Source organism: Camellia sinensis, chromosome 8, assembly GCF_055761805.1.
Source record: "Camellia sinensis isolate YWXY chromosome 8, ASM5576180v1, whole genome shotgun sequence".
NCBI classification, from domain to species: domain Eukaryota; kingdom Viridiplantae; phylum Streptophyta; class Magnoliopsida; order Ericales; family Theaceae; genus Camellia; species Camellia sinensis.
Window position 1 is genome coordinate 111,924,404 of NC_138968.1, and position 12,965 is coordinate 111,937,368.

The window sequence follows — 12,965 nt, forward strand, 5'->3', positions numbered from 1 at the left end:
GTTAATTGTTAAATAGAAGAGTTAATAATGATTTGGGATTGATTATGTTGAATGGAGTTGGGTTGTGGGTTTGACATCATGGGTGTGGTTTCTAATTAAATGTAGAAAATGGGTTTCTAAAAAATGATTGCAGTATTGTGATTTGGAAAATAAGGAAATTGGTTTTGGAAAGAAAATGAAATCATAACCCTTCATCAATTAAGAATGAACTTGAGGTTGGATTTTGAAACCTTTAAATATTATTATTGTTGTTGGACTTAAGATCTCGTGATAATTGGATTATTATATTATGTGTATTTAATACATATGCTTAGAGGTTTTGTTTTTGGTCATCGGTGAATGATGGCATTGTGATGTCGAATAGAGTATGCATTTGTGGTGCATTCGAGTTATTCATGCTTGTGTATGTTGTGATGGCTGGCTATATGCACGCATTGAGAATGAGAGGTACCATTACCTTCCAATAAGCGCTTGAAGAATTGGATGTGCTTAGAATAAGAGGTACTAGTACCTTCCAGCAAGCGCTTGAAGAATTGGCTGCGCTTAGAATAAAAGGCACCAGTACCTTCTAGCTAACGCTTGGAGAACTTGGTAAATGTACCATTTTCTTCCAACGGGTATCTGGTAAATTGGTAGAAGTCCCATTCCCTTCGAGCTGGTGACTGGTAAATTGGCTTGTATTATGGAAAGATGTATCCTTGGCTTATCGTGTTTAAGGCAGGTAAAGCGTCGTTTGGTTTCTCGTTATCATCTCAGTTCCATTTGTGTGCACCATATATGATAATGGCTATATTTTGGGGAAGGTTGGGTTGTCTTAAATGGTTATGTAGGGAGCATGATATACATATTATCTTCGTGTTCATTTGAGATGTTTTTGGAAATATATTTGAAGTGGGTGTAAGTTCAGAAATTGGGGGAAACGTAAATGGGTTCTGTGGATTTGTTTTCGAAAACCTGTTATTGTCAGATGAATTTGAAAAAGGTGACAAAAAGAAAGAAAAGTGAATTTTTTATGTTGTTGAATAAATTGAACGATTTTGAGAAAAGTACTTGTATAAATATATTTTCAAGTATAAACCGTTACATTATGTATATGATATGATATAAAACATTCGTGATCATAACTATCTGTATGTTATTATTGTTTAGGACCATGTTGGGATCTCTATTGGACTTTATGTTCATTCCACGTTGCTAATTCTTTTTAGGTAAAGTCAAGAAGTGTTCAAGATCGAAGATCATCCTTAGTTGTTGGCCACGAGGCCTATTATTTGTGGGCGAAATGTTGTTGTTGTAAAAAGGGGCAAACTATTTCTTTTATATGCAATGATGTAAGCTTGCGGGTGAAGTATTTAATTATATCTTATGTTACATTCATTATGTATTTTGAATGAGAGAACCCTTATTCATTTACCATTTTAAATGTATAGAATTTCTGTATGTTATCTCTGGAATTGTGTTATAATGATGGGTTTGGTAATGTTATCCGAGTAATAAAATGTGAAGGGCGTTACACACAATCTAAAATACTTTGTCTGTAAGAACAAACTCCTGCAAAATGACCAAACTACCTATGTATATATATATATTGTTTCCCAAACCCTAACAAACCATTCTCTCTCTTTTTCTATATATATATATCCCCCATCTGTTTCTATCGACTCCATCGCCGACGATCTCTCTTCTCCGTCTTCATCTTCACCACCACTACTAGTGAGCAAGATCAGCGGCATCAAAACCATTTCTTCTTCATCTCCGTAGCCAACTCTCTATTTAGTTGAAGACGAAGGTTCGATTTTGAAACTAAAACCCTAAATCTGACCACTAGATGCTAGAAAAAGCTCAAAATCGACGATGAAGATAAAGATAAATGTGAAGATGAAGGTTCATTTTTTGTTTTTGTTTTTGTTTAGGATTTCAGTTCATCCCTCTCATCTTCAATCTCTCCTCTCTTTCTCTCCCTAGATTCAAGCTCTATATCACTTTCCAATGGCTATTGCCACATTGAACATTGACAAATCTACAGTCACAATACTATTTATTTTATACTAAATAAACAATTTTATTTGTTATGAATCTTTGAGGAATATGATTTGTCAGTTTTATTTCTCCTAACATTCGATTGGATGATCGTCTATCTCTCTCTCTCTCACACACACACAAACACACACATATACACACTAGATCTGTGATCTCTCTCTCTCTTTCTCTCTTTCTCAACTTGAGAACTGTGCTATATATCTTCTTTTCTATTGAGATAGTTTGCTATACTTTTGCCAACTATCTTCCATAGTTTTGGTGCATCTAAATCAACAGTCCTTCTTTGAAAATTAGAATCTCAGTACTCAGAAGATTTTTTTTTATCTTTTGATATTAATTTCCAACAACTTACTACCAACATATTTACAGGTCCTGAGCATTGTTTTAAATGGGTTTACATATATATATGAAGATTCTAATTTTGCGAACCTTTTCTCGGGTAACATATCGAACAAAATCCATCTATTTTTCAAATCTGAAGATGAAGATACTATTGCTGCAGATATGAGAAATCAATTTATCTCTCATATATGAAGATGAATATGCTATTATTCAATTCGTACGTATTTAGTTTGTTTAATTTGGATAGATAGATTATTCAATTTGGATAGATTCAATTTGCTTGCTTGCTTGCTTCTTATTATTGTTGTTGATTGCGAAAGATAAATTTTTTTGTTTGTTATTGTTGAATTTGAACAGATAAATTTTTAACAATGGAGATAGATTTTCAATAGGTAGCATTGTTGTTGTTGTTGAATTTGAATTTTATTTGTACAGATAGTGGGAAGATAGATAGAGAATTTGAATAGATAGTTTTTATTTTTATTTTTATTTTAAAAAGATAATTTGAACATATAAAATTTCAACAGATAGATTTTTTGAACAAATAATAAAATTTGGACATATATTTAAACAGATAAGAAAAAAAATTGAACAGATAGTTAAAAAATCAAACAGATAAAAAATATTTGAACATATAGTCAAAAAAATTAAAAAGATAGTTAAAAAAAAAAAATCAATAGATAGATAAAGGGTAAATTGGGAAAAAATGTCTTTCAAAATAAAAAAACGACTTCTTACCAAATTATTTCATAAACTTCTCACCAATAAAAAATATCCACTAGATCTAATGTCTTAGACAATTATTTGAGTGAACTTTTCAATAATTTTCTTTTACAAAATATCAACAACACATGCACACACACAAAAAAAAGAGAAAAGAATTATTTGAATGGAAAAATTCACTTTGTCCTTCAAACTATAACATGTTTCGCTTAATCCCTCATGAATTATTAATTTAAATAATTACCTATTAAACTATGACATTAATTTACTTTACCCCAAAGCAACAGAGATATATTAGACTTGTCGACATACAACAATACTTGTGTATGCGATTTGCTTAATTTGGTTGTATCTGGATATAATAATTTGCTACAATTTGATGCATATTGTGATTTATTGAATATTTATTTATTTATTTATTTATTTATATCTTTTTGTTTTGATGCATAGTATTTAAATATTTGTCTCCTTACCTGTCCCCTCCGTAGTGTGGGTAAAAGCGAATCAATGAGTGTCATGTATGTGCCAATAAGTGTGATGGTTAGAGGTTGTTTGGGGCGTCTTAAATAAGTGTATTTTTTATTTTTTTAAATTAAAAAGTTGAGGAATAAAATATGAATATTTGGGTTAACTTTTTACTTTTTATGAAAAAATATGTATTAAAAAATTATATAAAGAAGTGTGTAGGAGAAGATTCGAGATGAGTGAATGACAGTGGTACAATCTGGCAACCGAATTCTTGGTAAGAAATTGTTGAGTACTTTTTGGGCATTGTAGTGGACTGTTTTGTTCTGCCTATGGGGGTCGTCACGGGTCCTATTTTGATAATTTGAACCGTCAATATGTAGAACTCATCGAGCACTATATGCTTATTAAAAATCACGTTGATCGGATATTGATAGCTATCTGATCAGATTTGTTTTTTTTAATCATTAATTATAACACCATCCATTTTTTCATACAAAATTGATTTGATCATGCAGTTATTGATATCCGATCAACATGATTTTTTACAGACATATAGTACTCAACGAGTTATACATATCAAACGGTTCAGATTATTAAAACGGAAACCATGATAGGCCCCCACTGGCCGAACAGCAGTGTGTGAAAAATTGCCCCAAACTGTCTAATACTTGGGACAAACGTTGCACAACCCTTTGACTTTTCATGATGGCTGAGTTGTATGATGCGTGGGAAATTATTTTTTTAATATCTTTTTTTTGATGAATAATGATAACTTTTTAACTTTTTTCAGAGTTGTTAAACTTGGCCTTAGTAAAAAATATGAACTTCGTTAACGATTTGGAGTGAAGAGAACTAATGTTAATAGTTTAAGAAAATAATTATTCAAATTATTTTTTCAAAATTCCAACTAAAACAAATGAGTGCATGAATTTTTTTTTTTTTAATAAAAAAAAAAAAAAAACGAACCAATCTCTTGAACTCAACCTTGTTAGGCGGGTGCTGCACATGATTGGGTGGCGCTCCTTGTACCAACCTAATTAGGATAAGTATGTTTCACTATGATATTTATAGCACTTCCTTTGTCCATCTTTATTGATATAAGATGTAAATGATTTATTCTTAGTTGATTGAATAAATTTTATTTTTACTGATACAAACAAAAATTCGTATTCAACTTGTTAAAATTTTTAAAATTGACTCATTAAGAAAATATGGTAAACTTAAATACATTTTTAAATTTGTTAAGCTTTCAAATTAAATTTGAACAATCTATTATTTGACTTCATTACATAAATTATAAAAATCAAACAACTCAAGTTTGACTCGTAATTAATTCAATTAAAACTTATTCAAAATGTACTTCAAATTTAAATAAATTAAATTAAATTAAAATACATTTTAAAACTCATTACGTTCTCAACCGACAACTGGTTACTCAACTCCCCATTGTCTGCATGTCTACCATAGTGGTGGTGCCCCAGTGTGAACAAAAGAAGAAAGTCGGAGTAAATTCAATTTGTCCCATTGGCTAAAAGTAAAAAAGTAGTACTATATTAGAGGCTTAAGTCAAAAGTGGGAGGAAACTGTATTCATTTGTTCAATAGAGACGCAGATGGAGAATATAATGCACGAGTCAAAAGTGGGAGCAAAGCGTATCCACTTGGCAGTGCCGCCAAGCCCACACACCAACGCCACTAACCCCATCGACACATCGTTCATAGTTTCACTTTTCATGATCCAAAAATACTCGAAAGAGTCAAGAAGTTACTAGAATGCCATCATCTTTAATGCCTATATATAGCTTTCCCTGCCCCAACTATTTTCCTCACAAGCGTTGGTTTCTCAAAGCATTGAGAGAGAGTGAGAGAGAGAGACTTCATTTGTTTAGTGTCAACCCATTTTGCATTGTTTGAAAATGGCTAGTTCTAAGGTGATAGGTGCTGCTTTCTTGGTTTTGTTCTCTGTAGACCTCTGCTTTGCAGCTAGGTCATTGCAGGTGGTTGGTAAAGGAGGTGGGGGAGGCGGAGGGGGAGGGGGAGGTGAAGGAGGAGGAGGAGGTGGTGGTGGTGGTTCAGGACTTGGGTCAGGTTCAGGGTATGGTTCGGGGTACGGCTCTGGGAGTGGTTCTGGGTATGGTGATTCCCTTGGAGGATACGGTAGTGGAGGAGGCGGAGGTGGAGGTGAAGGTGGTGGCGGAGGGGGTGGTTCAGGTTCTGCCGGCGGTTTCGGTTCTGGGTATGGGTCTGGGAGTGGCTCTGGATACGGTTCTGGTGGGGGGATAGGAAATGGTGGAGGTGGAGGCGGCGGAGGCGGAAAAGGTGGCGGCGGAGGTGGTGGGGGTGGTTTGGGTGCTGCTGGCGGTTACGGTTCTGGGTATGGGTCTGGGAGTGGCTCTGGATACGGGTCTGGTGATGGGACAGGATATGGTGGAGGTGGAGGTGGCGGAGGCGGCAAAGGGGGAGGTGGCGGTGGAGGTACAGGCTACGGCCCTGGAAGTGGCTCCGGCTATGGAAGTGGCAGTGGCAGTGGCTCCGGATATGGAAGTGGTAGTGGTCATGCCGGTGGCGGAGGCGGAGGCGGAGGCGGCGGCGGAGGTGGAGGCAGAGGTGGTGGTGGCAGCAATGGAGGGGGATCTGGCTATGGTTCTGGTAGCGGATCTGGACATGGCGGCGGTGAGGGCGGCTATAAGCCATGAACATTAGTCTATTTTCTTTATCTACCATTAGATCGTTTGCATTTGTAAGCCTGAAATAAAAAAAAAAATTGCAGCGAGACTTCACCACATTCATGTATATCAAATCAAATATATCTGGTGGTGGTGGTGGACGTTGCATATGTGTATGTATGTATGTATGTTCTTCCCCAATATAGTATTATAATGCTATATATACCTCTAATAAAATAGAATGTATTGTGATAAAAAATAATTAATGAATGTAACTGTTTTATTCACCATTACATGTCATCTTGCGAAATAATGAATGGTTGTGATCAGAATTTAAAATCTTGATGAGTCAGTCAAGAAAATGAACCATTAACATATGACATCTGAAGAAAAGACTACCTAATATTTTTTCCCACATTTGATACATGTCATTGGTGTTATATAAAGTGCTACATGACAGGCCACCTAAATATCATCCTATCAATTCTAAAATGTCATAAAATACTATTTCATTGGTCCCTGTGATGCACCACTAGGTGAATTCTGCATTTCTTTCATCTTTTATATAGATTCACATAATAAATATTCAAAAATATTAGAGGTTTTAAAAATTCTATTAAAAGTATTATCAAATGTTTCATAAAGGTGTGAAATCACATAAAATTTATATTATCTGAGACACACATTTATATGAGACATTTGGTAAAATTTTTAATAGAATTTTACGATCTCTAGCATTATTCATAAATATCATGTGTATGTGTACATGTAAAATCTATTATTATCTTTTAAGAGAAATTTTTTCTCCATTTCAAACATCTGCATCGTTCATTTGTAGGAGTTTTGATATGCCTTCACTTTTTGCACGTAAATATATGAGAAATAGGCATATGGAAGGCTGCCTTGAACTATTATTAAACTTAGACCTGATTTGGCCACATTACTTTATGGTCCAAAAGTAAAAAAATCATTAAAAAATTAAAAAAGTCAATAATTTATATAAAAAAGTCAAAGATTCTTTTTTTTTTTTTAATTTTTTGCACATTTTTTTATAAAAAAATAAAAAATCATCCTAAATCTACTAATTTTTTTTTAAATCATATTTCAACCAAAAAATTACCAAAAAAACTTATTCCCAAATGAGACCTTAGTCCAATAAATAGTTGAAATACTTAAAAAAACCTTCTTTAATTACTGTATTCCATAAGAAAAATCAAGTAGACAAGCAACAAAAAACAAACATAAAAGTTACAATTTTTTTTAATAACTCAATATCTAACTCACTGGATCAACTAATTAATAACTCGGTATCCAACTCACTAGATCAACTAATCTAAAGAACCAAACCCAACATAAAAGCCACAGTTCAAGTAAGAAGCTTGATAATTGAAACTACAAATTTAATTTCAATTTCAAGCAAACTTCATTCTACTGAAATGTTTGACTTGAGGAGAAAAATTCTTACAACTTTATGTTACATTTAAATTTTTTTTTTTAAACTAGTTTAAAATATTTGATTTATTTATCAATATAAAATTTTAAAAAACAAAATGCTTAGACATCAACTTGAGGCTTGCGCCTCACCCCAGAATCTTTGAACAAGACTCATCTGAGTTGGAATAAGAAAATTTTGAGCAAAAATATAAGAATTCTAGCATTCAATGAATAGAGCTCATAAAATACCAACTGCAAAATGAAAGTTACAACTGTATGTAGAAAGTAAATACTTACATCAGTCAATAAAATTAATTTTTTTTTTTTGATCGGCAAAGAAAAAATTTCATTAAAAATATGAAATTTAAAGGTACAAAGAAAAAAGAACGCATTGAGAGAGATTTAAAGAGTAAAACACTCTCCTACTACTGCTACTCACGTCTTTACAATCAACCCTTAAGCTTCACAATTTTATATTTAAAAAGACAAATAAAACAACAATTCAAAATCTTGAGCGCCACACCTAAAACACTGATACACAAAAGAACCCACACCAGCCTTGAGTACCCTACGCCTGACCCAAACAGCTCTTGAGCCCCAAACTCTTGAAAACCCCACGCCTGACCGGTCACACAGGCTTCAAAGCTGCTGAGAACCACCTGTGACTGCACCTGCCGGTTTCTCCTCCTTGACTCAACAAAGTCCTTGCTGTCGACTTCAACCTCCGCCGGGACTGCTGGTTTCTCCTCTATTGCTGCTGTTGCCTCCTCCTATGGTTGTTCTCCCACGGTTTTCCTCTCCCAATAAAATCAATCATAATGGCCCTCTTTCAACAATTTTGCTCTCTTGAGATATATTTTCTGTAACATGAAGCTCTATTCAACAAAAACTTTTGGTTCTTTGGTGTCCCGTCAGAGACTCAATTTTTGCCAAAATTTGCCAAAATGTATATACTGTGCCAAAATTTGCCGAATGTATATAGAGATTTGAAGGTAAATCAGTTAACAGACAAATTTCTAACGGATAGATGAGAAAACTCGATAATTAATTACTCCATCACCTCTCAGAAGCAGATGCTACTTTCTGTGATATCATGGCCTCCGCTGCACGGATTGCCCTTTGTGGTCCTGTGATAGTCACTTTCCTGCCAAACAAGGTCAAAGAGACATCAAGAGTCGATGTTCCAGACATGAAATTGCCTCTATCTGATATCTTGATCAGCCCCACTAGCCTTCAAAAATTGAAGCACGTAATAAGCATTTATGTTCCCCACATAACAAATTAAGAAATAAAAAAGACATAACCGAATTGAATCCTTTGTATGACACCTGACTGATTTCCATGAAGTTTCTTCTACCACGACCAACAACGACCTCAATATGCTCATCTGCAATATTACCAATAGTCACCGAGTTACTCCGGTCTCCTTGCAGAACACCACAAGGACTTTTATTAATCGAACTCAGAAAAAGTCAAGTGAATTAAAAAACTTCTCATCGATAAGATTGCACCGTTAGGTGACTTTTAATTTCGAAAAGTTGAGTTCAATTTCTTAGCACTGGAAAGGCTATTAAAGACATTCCTTCTCATCTAAATTACATGCAGCTCAAAGAGAACATAAGTAAAATGTTTATGAGAGGGAGATTTGTACCGAACAGTGGGCTGAGCTACACCAACACGGAACATGGTGTTGGGTCGTGAAAGGAGAACTTGGGGCGCGTAGTGAGGCCGAATTGTGTCCGCACTGAATATGGTGCACCACTGGATTAGGATTGTCTGGGATGTATTGCGCCAAGCTAAGAATTCACGGAACACGATGTCGGACTGAGTTTGACCCACACAGATTATGGTGTTAGGCCAGACCAGGCTGAACAAGCTCAAGGCGAGGGCCGAGCTGTGGACAATTCGGACTGGAGTTGTGAAGATAGACAGTCCACAAGACCGCGATGCCGAACAGCACGCTCGACTTCGGTTGGCCCTGATAGGTCGGTCTGGTCCGGTTTGACATTGAGCAGTCCAACGTGATGTTTATATTTTACCAAGTAATAGCTCGGGTCAATATTCCGCGTGGACCAATGACGAAAAGAGGAGAATCCACTCCTGGTATGCGTCAATACTGTTTGGCAGTGCGACAAATACTGTTTGGCAGTTTTGGTCTTTACATATGTAAGAAATGGAGAGGGGAGCACAGTCACCTGTCCAGAAAGGACAACAGAGGTAGTGCGCCCACAATCTCTGTGGCTGCATGGCCAGCCTTGAAAAGGAGGAAGAGGCACACGTTGGAGGTAAGCAACCTGAAGCAATATTGAACTTTCTCTCTCTCTAGAGTGCTCTGCTTTCTCTCTTCTCCTAGAAACCTAACATGATCGTCGGAGGGATTTTTCGGCAAACCCACCTGCCGGATAGCTCACTTTTGTTTTGTTCACAGTGCGATGGAGTCCTAACGGAGTGAGACGAGCTTGGTAGCAAGGCAGTACGGAGCGAGGTGAATATTTCTCCTCCGTAGAGTTTGGTTCCCCAAAATTAGAATAAAAATGAAAAGAATACCTATAAATTTGCTTAAATAAAATGAGCACCAAAGCTGGACTGCCAAACAATGAGTAAACAAAAAAGAAAACGACCAATGATAACATGGATTGATGTTCTAGACCATATAAACGTTCACAATCATAAATTCAAAAATGCAAATTCTTCCAAACCTAGCTTGCCCTCACCTTTTTATTTCTCTTCTTGGTTCAGACCAACAAAAACAGTCATAGAACTAGATTTCCCAATGAAATTCGGAATTCAATGTAATTGTTTATTAATTTGTCCTCCAAACAATTAATCATTCGTTTGTTATACCTTGGGAACTGCAGAATTTCAGTTCAAATGAGCATACCCCACAGAGCAGATATGAAAACTATAACATTCTTTTGGAGCAAAACTTCAACATTTACTAATGTATATCCAGAATTGATGTATTATGGCACGGCATGATTTAAGAACAACCACATGGAATTTCATTATTCAGGCTAAGGTCAAGTATTTAGGATGCCAACACAAATTCTTACAATGATAACAATTCTAGTTTAGAAGATCCCAGTGAACCAAAAAAACATTTGGAACTTTGGGAAACAAGGACCACTGGAACTAGAACCTTTTTTGTGGTAGAAACAATTGAAGATTTTTTTAATCAGTAACAAAAAGCTAATATACTAATAATGAAAAAGAGTGCAAAGAGATGACAAGAACTCCTCTTAGAAGAAAAGAAAAACCTCTACCAAAACATCTCAAAAAAAATAAAATAAAAAAAAAGTTCATGAACAGCTCTCAAATTTGATGATGGATACCTATGGACCGATGAACATAAGGATGAGACTTCCTAGTAAATCCTATCTCTTGGCACACCGTGTATAGCCTTTAGGTTGCGTTTGGATCATAAATTTGCATAGAGAGTGGGAAAGGGGAAAAAAAGAGAGTAAGTGAATTGTGAACAAAATATAACTACATTTTACACATTTTTTCTTTTTCCTTTACCTTTTCCCTTTGAAAATGCCTACCCAAATTTATGACGCAAATACAGCTTAAGGAGGTTGTCTTGTGATTGTATGCCAAATTCAAATGACTACTATAAATGCAATCGTAGGTATCCTGAGCATAATAACATCAACAATTACAACCAAGGACAAAAATTGAAGGAGGATAATGGACCTTGTTATTCTGGAACTTTCCTCCAACTCCATTTGACCCCGAAGTTGTGTTGGGGAATTATCAAAAATTTATTGTTTAGTTTTTGAGTGTTTTCAAAACCTTTCCTGTTTTTCTTCGGAAAGCTTGAAATAAGCTTAGGGACTTTGTCCTACATTGGAAAGAGAGGAAAACATGGAGCACTTAATAAAGTGTTACATGAAATATTCTTTTGAATATGAAATTGTGGGATGAATGCTAGTGTGTATGCACTCACACCGCAAGGATGGTGCTTTGCACCATCCGCACATGCGAGCGCGTGGCGTTGGCAGTGGGCTATGTGGCGTTTGATGGCGCACTTTGCATTTTGCACAGATGCATCGGCGTAAGGGGCTATGAGGGCGCTTTCCTATTTGCATCGGACAGGTTGGCGCGATGACGTTGATCTAATGTGGCATGGGTGATGTGGAATACAGTCAGCTCTACGTGGTAGTGATGTGGCATCCATTGGTGATGAGTCAACCAAACGATCGAACGGTTGTGTATTCAATTTGGAGTGATTTGATCATAGTCATTGAATGAAGATGCGCGCGATCGTACGGATGAGATGGCATCCAATCGTGATCAGGTACGATCAGTCAAGGCATCTATTTGGTGTGAAGATGATCTCCACCACGGATCGTTGATCTAACGATCAGATCTGATCGGATGCGATCAAGAGACATGATGTAGACACCCCATTTTTGACCGACCTTAAGACTCAGACGTCACCAATTGAGTGCTTGGTGATGTTGCATATCGTGCTCGTTCAGAAGTCTCAGAGTCGCGGCCGTGAGCCCTGCCTCCTAACTCCCGAACCTTCTTTTGTACCTTGCCTCGGTTCGCGAACCAGACTCGATTTTCTCTATTTCTTTTCCTGAGGGGAGGGAGAGGTCCCATAGACCATCTCTCAGTGGCCGTGGGCTACATTTCGTGGTTGTAGGCCATTTTGCCCGTTTCGGAGCCCGGTTCCCGGTTTTCGGAGCCGTCAGGCCGTGTGTCTCGGTTCGGGACCGCTTAACCACCTCCGTTTGTCCCGGTTTTTGGCACATATCTTTTTTACTCCTTTTTGAGGGACACTGTGGTCCGAGAGACCAACTTCGTGGTTGAGCACCACTCCCGGTGCCTAACAGCCCACTTTCGGGGCCCCGAACTGCGTGTTTCGGCTCCCGAACCTTCATTCTGCATTTTTGGGCTTTGACCCGAACTTGAGATAGTCATATTTTGAGCTCCTTTTCATGTTTGATTAAGGACCTCTTGATGTTTGACATCTCCATCTATCACTTGCTTCTTTACCCCTCCTTTTTTCCCTTTTCTTGCACGATAGTTTAGGCCTACGTGTATTTATTTTCGTGGCTTGATGTAAACTACAAAGTTCCTTGTTTTGAGCCCCTTTTCAAGTTTGTTGAAGGGCTCTTGGCCATTTGGGACCCGCAGCTACCACTTCCCTTTTTGTCTCACCCTTTTGGCCTTTTTGGGGGGAATTTTGAATCCGAATTTCCCCCCCTTTTCCCCCCTCTTTTTCCACCCCTTTTGCCTATATACACAGCCCCTCCCCTTCAGATTTAAGGGTTAGAAATTTTTG

General features: G+C 36.7%; 1 protein-coding gene across 1 annotated transcript; it reads left to right on the top strand.

Annotated features, from left to right (window-relative positions):
* The first annotated feature begins 5,227 nt into the window (after positions 1-5,227).
* On the top strand, positions 5,228-6,497 carry LOC114277216 (uncharacterized). The gene has a single exon (XM_082883131.1). It carries the CDS (start codon positions 5,489-5,491, stop codon positions 6,266-6,268), a length of 780 nt encoding a protein of 259 aa, XP_082739257.1. The 5' UTR covers positions 5,228-5,488; the 3' UTR covers positions 6,269-6,497.
* Positions 6,498-12,965: the final 6,468 nt, after the last annotated feature.